The 13,551-nt window shown below is 46.7% G+C and overlaps 2 protein-coding genes across 2 annotated transcripts in view; one reads left to right on the forward strand and one right to left on the reverse strand.

Annotated features, from left to right (window-relative positions):
- Window positions 1-13,551, reverse strand: part of LOC149463526 (ficolin-1-B-like) — a 638,327-nt gene that overhangs the window by 419,741 nt on the left and 205,035 nt on the right. The window lies entirely within an intron of this gene.
- Window positions 1-13,551, forward strand: part of LOC149463531 (histo-blood group ABO system transferase-like) — a 149,702-nt gene that overhangs the window by 79,436 nt on the left and 56,715 nt on the right. The window contains exon 4 of the mRNA XM_089675065.1: window positions 6,073-6,135. Within this exon, the coding sequence (XP_089531191.1) occupies window positions 6,073-6,135 (63 nt within the window). The remainder of the gene's footprint in view (window positions 1-6,072; window positions 6,136-13,551) is intronic.

Here is a 13,551-nt window from a genome sequence, read left to right on the forward strand (position 1 = left end):
AGGAGGGGGTGGTCAACTGTGTCGAAGGCCACGGAAAGGTCGAGGAGAAAGAGGACTGAGTAGAGGCCATTAGCTTTGGCGGTTAGCAGGTCATTAGTGATTTTGAATAAGGCAGTTTCGGTGGAGTGTAGGGGACGGAAGCCAGACTGTAGTGGATCGAGGAGGTTGTTGTCAGTGAGGTGGGCGCTTAGGCGATTGTAGGCGAAGCGCTCAAGGAGCTTGGAAGTAAATGGCAGCAGGGAGATGGGTCTAAGGTTGTTCAGGTCGGTGGGGTCCAGGGAGGGTTTTTTTGAGTATGGGGGTGATGTGTACAAGCTTTAGGGGGGAGAGGAATGCACCAGTAAAGAGGGAGAGATTGAAGATGTGGGTGAGGGAGCGTAGGTTGGAGGAGGAGGGTGACCGGAGGAGTTGTGTGGGGACAGGGTCAAAGGGGCAAGTGGTGAGGTGCGCTTCTGAGAAGACCTTAGTAACCTCCTCAGTGGTAGCAAGGCTGAAGAAGCGGAGTGTTGGGGAGGTTATAGTGTGTGTGACGTTAGGGGTAGTGGGGGGTAGGGCGGTTGCGAGGTCAGAGGAGGGAAGAGTTGATGGGGTTATAGTGGGAGGGAGGCTAGGTGGGGCGGTAGGTTGAGCATTGGTGATGTCCTTACGGATTGCGTCGATCTTATTTTGGAAGTGATTAGCAATCTCTTGGGCGGTGAGTGAGGTACTGGGTGGGGGTGGGGGGGGGGGGGGAGAGTAGGGAGTTGAAAGTGGAGAAGAGCCGGCGAGGACAGGTGAAGAGGGTGTTGATGAGGGTTACAAAGTAGGCTTGTTTGGCGGCGTGGAGGGAGAACGCTCGAGGGGATCTGGTTTTGCGCCATAATCGCTTCAGCGCACGACTGCGTCATTTAAGATGTTTAGTCTGGTCGTTCTGCCAGGGTTGAAGCGGTCGGGGTCTAATGCTACATGTGGTTAGGGGTGCTAAGGAGTCTAAGGCAGCTGGAAGTGAGTCGTTATACGCAGCAGTGGCCAGGTCAGGGCATGACAGTGGAAGGATACTGTCGTACAGACGGTCAGCTGCCGAGTGGAGAGGGGCCGGGTTCAAGTTGCGGAGGTTACGGCTGGTGATGGTTTGACGTTTGGGGGGGAGGTGTTATAGGACAGGGAGACGGAGAACGTAATGAGGTTGTAATCAGGGAGAGGGAAAGGGGTGTTTGTGAGGTTGTGGAGGGTGCAGAGATGGGAGAAAACGAGGTATACTGTATATATCCTGCAGCCTGTGGTCTCAGCTCTGGACATTCCACACAGCTGTATAGTTGACACCCTTTCCATCCCAAACTACTAACTGTCCTGTCCCCATAATGCAGCCCTAGCACTTTCTCTGTACTCCTTCACTCTGCACTTCAATAAAACAGACATTACTTTCAGACGGGGAAGATCCATCAGCGTGATCCACCTGCTCAGCGGGGGATCTCCCCACTGATTCCCGCTGAGCAGGTAGATGACAGGTCTCTTTCTGCCCTGCTGCTGCAGAGCGGACACAGACACTGCCCACTGATTTCAATGGGATGATCGGATAGAAACGGACCACCCATCCGTTTCCACCCCATTTTTATCTGATCTGCTGGATGGATGGGGAACGGATCCCCATCCATCTGTTTTTGGCGTACAGGATCAGATGCCGGCGGGTGTCAGCCGACTATTGTCCATTGACACCCGCCAGTCCATACAAGTCTATAGATGGACCGATCGGATCCACCTGAAAAACGGACAGACGGACCCCATCGGTCCGCTCATGTGAAAGGGTCCATACTCTTACCACCCAGACCCCCACCTATTAACTCTTTCTTATTCCTAATACCCATGCACTGCGGTGTGGCCACAATGTAATTGTATGTGTGGTATACCTTCAGTTTTAGGAGCACTCCCAATTAATTCTATTACACAGTGCGTTTTCATGAAAGCACATCAAAGTCCTACATGCTGCATGTTTGATGCACTTTCACAAAACAAACTGCACATACACTCCCACTGCATCCAAACCGCAGAACACCAGTGTAAGCCCACTAGAGGGCTAGGGGCACACCTTTTGCATGTCAAAAATGTGCAAAGAATTGTGACTTTCCTGATACCCATGAAAACACACTGTCCATTAGTAGATGTGCGGCAGTGCATTTAACTGTTAATGGCACCCCTCTGCATCTGCTAACATATGCCTCTTCACATTCACCAAAACACATGGTGCCACATGGGGCCTGTCTCAAAAGTGAAACATCAGGCATCTATTTAAAGCCCTGATATTTAAATAAAGCCCCTAAAGGGCTTCAAAAAATGTAAAAAAAAAAAAAAATAATAATTACATTCTAAAAACTATATTTGAAAAAATGAATAATCAGGGCTTGTTCATACGTGTTTTGGTATCTGAAGAGTGATCAGCATTCAGATTGCTCTTCAGGGATCATTTGACTGGCTGTAAGATGGCATTGTATTGTCTCCTCAAAGCCTGCTTTAACACCTTCAGCCTGGGTTCACTCTTGTGCGGTGCAGCATACTGCATGTGATTTGCACAGGAACTGTTCCGCATTCCTGTGCAAATCTCATGCAGATTCTGTGTGGTGCGATTTGAGCCATACATTTTGTATGGCTCAAATCGCAATGCATTTGTACCAAAAAGGTGCAGGACCCTTTACTTGGCCCACACTAGAATTGGATTTCATTGGTATTCACACCCATGCGATCCGATTCTGCACATCGCACCGCATTTTGTGGACCAATTTGGGGTTTTGTTAACTTAACATACACGCCTGCAGCGGTTCGCATGATTGGGGTGTGATTGTGATGTGGTGCGAATTCGCACAGAAACCGACGCAAATTCTGCTCCGCATCAGTGTGAACCCAGGCTCAACCTTGCACTAGCATGCCGTAACCATGTGTATTGCACAAAGAGCACCACCATTCACTTGAATGGGTCAAGTTTGACAATGGGTATAATTCATGCTGCAGCTTTGAAGCAAAACATCCCAGCCACAGCATGTGTACTTTCCCAGGCACTCCTTCTGCAGCTAAAGGATGCAGCAGTTGAGGCACCCAGGGGGTGCCGGCTTCCCCCTCCCAGCCATCACAGGTCGCTATTTCCCTGGGATGTCCCTCATTTCAATTTCAAAAGCTAGACAGTATGTTAGTACTATATCAGTGCATGTCACAAACATTACATGCATTACAAACCTTACACCATTATTAGCCCTATCCTATGGGGAGGTGTGCAGTTTGCCATGTAGCCCTGGGCACTGGATGACCTCATCAGCAGCCATCCTGCAAACGGTACAGGAGAGGATCTGAGTGAGTACACCTGCACCCCTTGGGCGGATAGGGGAAGAAGCATTCTGGCGGGAAACCAAATTAGCCCTCTACTAGGATTGTTCACCCATTTAACCACTTGCCTACCAGGCACTTATGCCCCCTTCCTGCCCAGGCCAATTTTTAGCTTTCAGCGCTATAGTACTTTGAGTGCCAATTGCGCGGTTATGCAACACTGCACCCATATGAAATTTTTATCATTTTTTTCACACAAATAGAGCTTTCCTTTGATGGTATGTACTCAGCACTGGGTGTTTTATTTTTTGAACTATAAAGAAAAAAATAGCAAAAATGTTGAAAAAAACATGTTTTCTTTGTTTCTGTTATAAAATTTTGCAAGCAAGAAATGTTTCTCCTTCACGGATGTGCGTTGATGAGGATTCACTGATAGGCAGCACTGATAGGCGGCACTGATGACGTGGCACTGATATGCAACAATGATGGGCAGCACTGATAGGCGGCACTGATTAGCTGGCACTGATATGTAACAATGATGGGCACTGATAGGTGGCACTGCTGGGCACTGATGGGTGGCACTGCTGGGCAGCACTGATGGGCAGCACTGCTGGGTGGCACTGATGGGTGGCACTGCTGGGCACTGATGGGCACAGGTGGGTGGCACTGATGGGCACAGATGGGTGGCGCTGCTGGGCACTTGTGGGCGGCACTGATGGGCACAAATGGGCGGCACTGGTGGGTGGCACTGCTGGGCACCGATCCTCAGGGCACTGATCATCAGTGCCCTGATGATTGGTGCCGATCCCTCCTCTAACAATTGCCGGTTATCGGCAATACTTTCCTCACGCTGTGACAGCGTGAGGAAAGTGCAGCCGATAACTGGCAACTGCATTTACCGGTGACCTGCTGTGTCATTGGACATGGCTGATCACGTGGTAAAAGGCCGCTGTGATTGGCCTTTTACCGTAGGACACAGCGATCATGGAGATCGCCGAGTGCGCACCCCTGGGGACGCACGGGAGGGTGGGTTCTGAGAGAACGTCATATGACACCCTCCCACAACTGGCCAGCTGCAGTGAACATATCATTCGTCTATCAGCGGTTGGCAAGTGGTTTAAAGGAACAGGAGCCAGATCCCCTGCTCAGGAAAACCTCCAGACTGGGCGAAGAGGAGAATTTCATCTAGGGCCTGGGGTGGTACATCAAGGAGATACTAACTAGCTCTCCAACAGACACTGTGTTGCAGAAGAGAAGCTTGTGAATAGTTTCAGAAAAATTGTCCTCAGTTATTGGTTCCCATGGGCATCCTATACACCCCTTACCCTATCCCAGTTCTACTCCCCTCAAACAACAAAACAAATCCTCCAGGACTGATTTCTGACTCTGAACGGAAGCTTGTGAGTAGATTGCAGATTGCCTGGCTGTGCGGGACTATAGGGGGACCCAATTCATCACCAACCCCTAAGGGGGTAATGCTACACTAGTAATAAACATTTTTTCCAAAAATGGAATGAAGCGGACTAAGTCACTCTCTGGCTGCTTATATCTCTTGGGTGAGCCAGTCCCAATATCCCTTGTCTCTTTTCTTGCCAACCTTGGAATTTTGGATGTGCATTCTTACTGCTTTTCCGTTTGTAATTTTTATTTCCAAAGATACTTGATTGAAAACAAATTATTTTTATTAGACTGAAGTTCCTCCTTATTACGGCTAATATGGCTGCCTCTGGCAATAGCCCTTGAAGAAAAACTGAATTCTGGAGGTGGCCATCTTGGTGGAGACAGTAATCTGCTACCTCATGTCAGAGCCTCCAGCAAAGAACAGTGAGCATCACAAAAGTGACATCAACGAATCTCACTCCAAATCTCATGAGACTAGCAGTCAGAAGTAGCAGTGCCTTAGATCTCACATTGTAGGCATACAGCTGTAGCACTCCCATTCTTAGGCTTCTACAGTGCACTGCCATTGAAAGAGGAATTACTTACAAAGGGTACATTTTAGGGTTTTGCTTGGAGACAACATTTTAAGATGTTCCTTATAACACAGCAAACGTTCACTTTTCAAAACAGAATTCCAGCCTAACTGTCAGGAAAGGAACATTCATGAACAAAGATGTCCAAGACTAAGGAACTCTGCCTGTGGTTGGATAGTGGGTGTGCGTGCGTGAATGGGTGCATGTGCACATGGATGAGCAGGAGGGCTAATTAAACTGCACAAAGACACACATCAGTACTTGCCAGTGAGAGCCTTACCAGGCACTCGTGCCACTCTGTGCTCCGGCACTCCCTGTCACTTTACCATGGCTCCTGAGCCAGAGTTGTAAGAGAAGTCTTCCCCAATGCTTCAAGCTCCACCACCAGGTATGTTTTACTGGTACCTATGCTACCTAACCTGTTAAAAAAAGTGTATACTTATTATTAGTCTGCTCTGGTCCCATTGCATGATCTGCAGCTCTGGCTTCCCTGTGTCAATGAGTGGCTGCTGCAGGGGAGAAGAGGGAGCACCAACAAAGCCTGGGACATGAGAGCTCTTGAGTGATGTCATGGCCCCTGGAAAACCTAGCTGCTGCTCTCTAATGGAGGGGATCATGTGACTGGACAAAAAATGGGTAAGTAAACACATCTTTTTACACAGGTTGGGCAGGATAGGCAGTGGGGGGCATTTTTAAGACTAGTTTGTATTAGGCTGGAATTGTACTTTAAATTCACTTTTTCAGGTCAACTTTATAATGGAGCGTGATGAACTTTTTTAGGAGGTAACAATGTGCATTCTCTACACAGACTCAGTAATGCAACAGACAATGTCGTACCACTGGACCTCTTAACAGACGTGGCCATTGGAAGGTAAGGTTTAATGGACTGGGATATATACATGTATCTTCTTAATAGATAATGTGACTTGGCATTGTAGCCCTCTTTTTTTTGGGGGGGAGGGGAGATGGACTTCTTCAAATAGGATATTGTACTAAACTTGTAGGTAAATAGGAGAACCATCATGTCACACTAGGAAATGACCGGATTATACCAGGTTTACCTACAGTTGTGCTCAAAAGTTTGCATACCCTGGCAAAAATTGTGAAATTTTGGCATTGATATTGAAAATATGACTGATCATGGCAAAAAATGCTCTTTTATTGAAGGATGATGATCATATGAAGCCATTTATTATCAAATAGGTGTTTGGCTTCTTTTTAAATCATAATGATAACAGAAATCACAAAAATGGCCATGTGACAAGTATAATTGTTTACAACATGTTGTTGATTTAATGGAAAGAAATATGAGAGCCTTGTATGCTTTGCTTTAAGTGGTAATACCTGAAAATAACATACAAAGTAAGAGCACAGGATTTCAAGATTTAACCCCAAAAAGGAAAAAGGCTTGCTTTGACCTTTATAATAGTGTATTTTTGTAGCTTGATCATTGCCCTGATGAACAGTGCCCTGCAGTGCTGCCCAGCAGTGCCCCTCATCAGAGCCCAGCAGTGCCCCCATCAGTGCTACTTATCAGTGCTGCCCAGCAGTTCTAACCATCAGTGCCCTGCAACCCAGGCAACTGCAAGTTAGAACATGTCAGAACACGCTCATGTGTAAATGTGCTACACCATGGGCATTCCAGGAATTTGTCACACTTGTATGGATTTACGTATTTATTTTTGTGATCACATAACAGTGCAGGCATGATACCTACACAATATTAGACACAACTGAGCAGCACAGAAGTCTAGTTTTGATTCTTTCCTGTCATATCTCTCTTTATATGGACCACTGGATGATGGAACAAAACAGAGTATGGTCTGCTTATCCTGATAGCTGTTATTATATCTGCTCCCAACAGATGGTATTTGATACTAATTGGCAAGTCACCACCTCAGCATGGTCTCCTATTTGTAATGTAACTTCTTTGACTTTCAGGAAAGGGCAGAAAGGTGCCTCCTGAACCCATTCCTTCCAGCCTTCTTTTGCTCTGGGTATCTCTGATTTTCTTATTACTGTTCTGGCCTCTCCAGAGTCTACTAAACAGTCTATTTCCAGATCAAAAGGGAGCTCTATGAATATTAATCAAACTTGTGCTTCTTCTCCAGGCCTCAGGGGTTCTTACAGAATATGTAGACACTGGTTGGCCTATTTGCTATCTGGTTCCTCCTTTGGAGAGGCGGCTGGTTTCTGCTTATGCTGCATTGTAGACTTTTGCAAATAGCTGGTAAACACAGACCGAATATCGGCCAGTATCTGCTGGTTCAACAGAAACAAGCTGACATTTGGCCCGTGTGTACAACAGCCTGTCCAACAGAAGCCAGTCTAATGATCAGCTTTCATTGAATGGGCATTCTGGAAAACCAGAATCCGATCATCGCTTGCAGCTAATAGCTGTGAGCATTGATCAGTGTGTTCTGGTGGGGGGGGATGTCCCCCTTTCAGAACACAATAGCTCAGCAGGAGACAAAGCCGCACTAACATTGCTTAGGTTGTACGGCGACCTCTCAGTTTTTTTCATTCAGCCTGCTGGGTTGAATGAAGAAAAAGCCTCCCTGTGTGTATCTATCAAAAGTGTCCTGGTTTTCCACAATTAAAACAAATTTCTTTTGTTCACCTTCTCTATTTCTCCCTCTCTTCTTTCTTGGCCTTTCCGCATACATCATCTTCTGTCTCCCTTGCCACGGTTCTTTCTGCTCCTACTATTACAGTCATAAGTTCTGCCACTTTTATATTCATGTGCTCTGGTCTAGCAACTTCTATTGCTTTTCTCAGCTGAAGTTTTAATCCCTTTATGAACAATGCCCTAACAGCATTCTGGACAGCAGCATTCTTCAAATCTAGATCAACCTTCTATCAAGATGTCTGATCTGTTTTCAGTAGCTGCTGGCATCTTCCCTTGACCCCTGAACATACTGCTTCATTTGGATTCAGGGGTTGGAACCATATTTCTTGGGGAATGCAGTTTTTACCCTGTTAACTAGTTCCCAGCTTAGCGTCTGCATTTGGTTCCACCAAGGCAGTCTTTTCTGTTGCCCCTAATTTACAGTCTGTTCATTTCTGCTTGTTGAGGACTGTTTTAACAATTATTCTATCTTCAGTAAATCATCCAAAGAGCATTTCGGCTATACTCACCTGGTCTAGTTGCATAGAGATTTCTGGGGGGGTTCTTGGCATTTGGCACGTCCTGGAGGATAGGATCTACAGTTGTGTTCAAAATCATAGCAGTCAGACATCACTAACCTGATCAATAACTGTATTTGGTAGAAATGATATTTCTACATGACAAATAATTTACTAGCAGGTGTAGTAGAGTAATAGAAATCCAACAGACCCAACAGTCATGGCATGCATGCTGCTGATTCTGTGTAATTGAATCACTAATTGAAAGGGGCATGTTCAACATAATAGCAGTGTGGAGTTCTATTAGTGAGGTTATTCATTCTTTGAAAAACAGGTGGCAGTTATTGCCCTTATTTAAGGAAGGAAGGCAGCAAATGTTGTACATGCTGGTTACAGTGCATTTCTCTCTGAAATTCTGAGGAAAATGGGTCGTTCCAGACATTGTTAAGAAGAACAGCGTACCTTGATTAAAAAGTTGATTGGAGAGGGGAAAACATATAAAGAAGTGCAGAAAATGATAGGCTGCTCAGCTAAAATGATCGCAAATGCTTTCAAATGGCAGCCAAAACCTGAAAGATGTGGAAGAAAGTGAAAAACTACCATTCGAATGGATAGAAGAATAGCCAAAATGGCAAGGACTCGGCCAATAATCAGCTCCAGAAATATGAAAGAAGGTGTAAAGTTACCTGTGAGTACTGTTACAATTAGAAGATGCCTATGTGAAGCCAAGCTATCTGCAAGAAGCCCCCGCAAAATCCCACTGTTGAAAAAAAGACGTGCTGAAGAGGTTACAATTTGATAAAGAGCACATTGACTGGCCTAAAGAGAAATGGCGCAATGTTTTGTGGACTGATGAAAGTAAGATTGTTCTTTGTGGGTCTAGTGGCTGGAGACAGTTTGACAGACGACCCCCAAACACTGAAATACACTGTGAAGACAGTGAAGCATGGTCGCCCAAGCATCATGATATGGGGATGTTTCTCATACTACGGTGTTGGGCCTATTTATCGCATACCAGGGATCATGGATCAGTTTGAATACATCAGAATACTTGAAGAGGTCATGCTGCCTTATGCTGAAGAGGAAATGCCCTTGAAATGGGTGTTCCAACAAGACAACGACCCCAAACACACCAGTAAACATGCAACATCTTGGTTCCAGACCAACAAGATGGACGTTATGGAGTGGCCAGCCCAATCCCCGGATCTTAATCCAATAGAAAACTTGTGGGGTGACATCAAAAATGCAGTTTCTGAGGCAAAACCAAGAAATAGAGAAGAACTGTGGAATGTAGTCCAATCATCCTGGGCTAGAATACCTGTTCTCAGGTGCCAGAAGTTGGTTGACTCCATGCAACACAGATGTACAGCAGTTCACAGAAACAGTGCTTATACAACTAAATATTAATTTTTTAGAGGAACAACACAAATTTGATATATTTTTCTTCATGTTTTGATTTGGAATAGAATGTGAAGTGTTCCCAATGCATTTGTGTGTATGGAAATAAAAGCTGTTAGAAGGATTTTGAGCTTTATTCACTTTTTTCAACACACTGCTATTATTTTGAACACAACTGTATATCTTCAGGTGTAAATGAGGCATACCACATCACCTTTCCTGTGCTAGCACCATCCTTACTAAAGGTTTGTTGAGCTTTAATCAGGAAATTTTGTTTTGAATGGGCAGTAGGATTGGGGGTTTCTTCTATTTGTATTCCATTCATCACTTGCTTTTAAAAGATCTATTATCTTTTTCTTTCTGGTCTTTTCTTGTTCAGCAGTTATGCCTTTACCTTCCAAAATCACAAGCAGATCCTCTTTTTAAATATCATCGTAGAGCCCTTTTTTGGCTTTAGGGATGAAGTTGCACCCTCCTTATATTCCTGGTTTAATGTCTGCTGGGCAGAAAAGAATGAAACTGACAGGTAGATTGCTGTGGAACCTATGGGGACCACTTGTGGAACCCTAGGGTTTGGTGGAACTCCGGTTGAGAAACACTGAGTATTAAGTGAGGTTGCATGTGTTAGTACCAGGGAACAAGAATAGGAAGGTTGGGGAGCAAGGGAAAAAAGGAGGGGAAATGAACTGTCATTTATATTTTACCTTTTGCATGCAGACTCCTGGTCTGTTTTATGCCTTTGGCAGCTCAGTTGACATTACTATTTCTTTCACTTAGAATCTTTCCATAGACTTCACAGGTCTCTGATATGTCCTCTGTTCTTCTTTACCAAGGATCTGACAGCAAATAACACCTAGCAATATCCTTACTCAATTAAACAGTGATTATGGCATATAAACTCTCACAGGGCACACATAAATCTGATTCGTGGCTGTAATGCTCGCTGCATCCCAGGCACCTGGGACCACCCACCAAAACACAGCCTTGGATCACAAGACTGCTTGTCTAAGACAACCACCACTGGTGAGGATTGGCCTAACCTCACCACAGAAAAAAGGACTTAATTAAATCCCTTATAGTTCAGCCATTTTATAATTTTAGAAGCAATAATGTTTCCTTTCGCAATGTAAACCTGTAATAAACTGACATCAGGTGTTATCCGAATTTGTTCACAAATTAGAAATACACTTTAAGCTTCTGAGTTGGTTGTTTTGATTTCATCCCTCATGGTAAATAGGATTTTCCAAAACCTTTGGTGGGTCGTGTACTAATATCACAACCTTTGTTTGTGCAAGCACCACGTGCACTATTAAAACAAATTGGCAGGAAAAAATAACAAGATAAAATGAATAGCCCATTAAAAGATAAAATAATAAAACCAGCTTTCTCTGCAATCTTCAGTTTTGTTTCAGAGTTTTTCCCCACAGTACTTTTTTTCTGCTGCCAAATGTTCTTAGTGTGGTGGCCAGCATCATTCATCGTACATTCTCCAAGCTCAGGTCACCCTGAACCCATCACCTCCCTGTGACTGGAGAATGAAAGGAGAACAGCAGTCATAAGGTCATTGCTCTGTTATAAATAGAGATGAGCGAAGAAATGAAAAATTTGATTCGACTGATTCGGCGAATTCGTGGACAATATTCGATTCGAGTCGAATAAATTCGCTGTGAATTTAACTTAAAAAAGGGTGTTTCTAGGCTTCAGAGAGACTTAATATTAGTGCAGAACACTGTACCTTTAATTTAAATGCCCTTGGAGTCTGCTGGGGAAGAGAAATAATACTGTCAGTCAGTATGACATGCAGATGAGTGCCGTCGATCTTAGAATCACCGCACACTTCACTCATTTGGCCAGTCACGGGGCCAAAACCAGTGTTTGGAGCCACAGTGTGGCGGTGGAGCCAGCAGCAATGGGAGGCCATACAGCAACCTATGACAAAATGGAAACCAGCAGGAGTGTGAGGAGACCTGAAAGTGGCACATGGCAGAGTGGGAGCAATGGGAGGCGGTACAGGGACCCAAGTCACACTGTGGGCCCAGCAGCAGCAGCGTGACCAGGCGGTAGGGGGGCCCATGGCCGATTTGGGGCCTGGTGGCACCTATGGAAGGCCTGTAATCTGCCAGCAACCTATGACAAAATGGAAAACCGCAGGAGTGTGAGGAGACCTCAAAGTGGCACATGGCAGAGTGGGAGCAATGGGAGGCGGTACAGGGACCCAGGTCACACTGTGGGCTCAGCAGCAGCGTGACCAGGCGGTACGGGGGCCCATGGCCGATATGGGGCCTGGCAGAACCTATGGAAGGCCTGTAATCTGCCAGCAACCTATGTCAAAATGGAAAAGCACAGGAGTGTGAGGAGACCTCAAAGTGGCACATGGCAGAGTGGAAGCAATGGGAGGCCGTACAGGGACCCAGGTCACACTGTGGGACCAGCAGCAGCATGACCAGGAGGTACGGGGGCCCATGGCCGATATGGGGCCTGGCGGCACCAATGGAAGGCCTGTAATCTGCCAGCAACCTATGACAAAATGGAAAACCGCAGGAGTGTAAGGAGACCTCAAAGTGGCACATGGCAGAGTGGAAGCAATGGGAGGCCGTACAGGGACCCAGGTCACACTGTGGGACCAGCAGCAGCATGATCAGGAGGTACGGGGGCCCATGGCCGATATGGGGCCTGGCGGCACCTATGGGAGGCCGCTAATCTGCCAGCAACCTATGACAAAATGGAAAACCGCAGGAGTGTAAGGAGACCTCAAAGTGGCACATGGCAGAGTGGAAGCAATGGGAGGCCGTACAGGGACCCAGGTCACACTGTGGGCTCAGCAGCAGCGTGACCAGGCGGTACGGGGGCCCATGGCCGATATGGGGCCTGGCGGAACCTATGGAAGGCCTGTAATCTGCCAGCAACCTATGTCAAAATGGAAAAGCACAGGAGTGTGAGGAGACCTCAAAGTGGCACATGGCAGAGTGGAAGCAATGGGAGGCCGTACAGGGACCCAGGTCACACTGTGGGCTCAGCAGCAGCGTGACCAGGAGGTACGGGGGCCCATGGCCGATATGGGGCCTGGCGGCACCTATGGAAGGCCGCTAATCTGCCAGCAACCTATGACAAAATGGACAACCGCAGGAGTGTGAGGACATTTCAAAGTGGCACATGGCAGAGTGGAAGCAATGGGAGGCCGTACAGGGACCCAGGTCACACTGTGGGACCAGCAGCAGCATGACCAGGAGGTACGGGGGCCCATGGCCGATATGGGGTCTGGCGGCACCAATGGAAGGCCTGTAATCTGCCAGCAACCTATGTCAAAATGGAAAAGCACAGGAATGTGAGGAGACCTCAAAGTGGCACATGGCAGAGTGGAAGCAATGGGAGGCCGTACAGGGACCCAGGTCACACTGTGGGCTCAGCAGCAGCGTGACCAGGAGGTACGGGGGCCCATGGCCGATATGGGGCCTGGCGTAACCTATGGAAGGCCTGCAATCTGCCAGCAACCTATGTCAAAATGGAAAAGCACAGGAGTGTGAGGAGACCTCAAAGTGGCACATGGCAGAGTGGAAGCAATGGGAGGCCGTACAGGGACCCAGGTCACACTGTGGGACCAGCAGCAGCATGACCAGGAGGTACGGGGGCCCATGGCCGATATAGGGCCTGGTTGCACCAATGGAAGGCCTGTAATCTGCCAGCAACCTATGACAAAATGGAAAACCGCAGGAGTGTAAGGAGACCTCAAAGTGGCACATGGCAGAGTGGAAGCAATGGGAGG

Source organism: Staurois parvus, unplaced genomic scaffold (genome assembly GCF_062004578.1).
Source record: "Staurois parvus isolate SC_StPar_1 unplaced genomic scaffold, SC_StPar_1.0 ptg000154l, whole genome shotgun sequence".
Classification (NCBI taxonomy): domain Eukaryota; kingdom Metazoa; phylum Chordata; class Amphibia; order Anura; family Ranidae; genus Staurois; species Staurois parvus.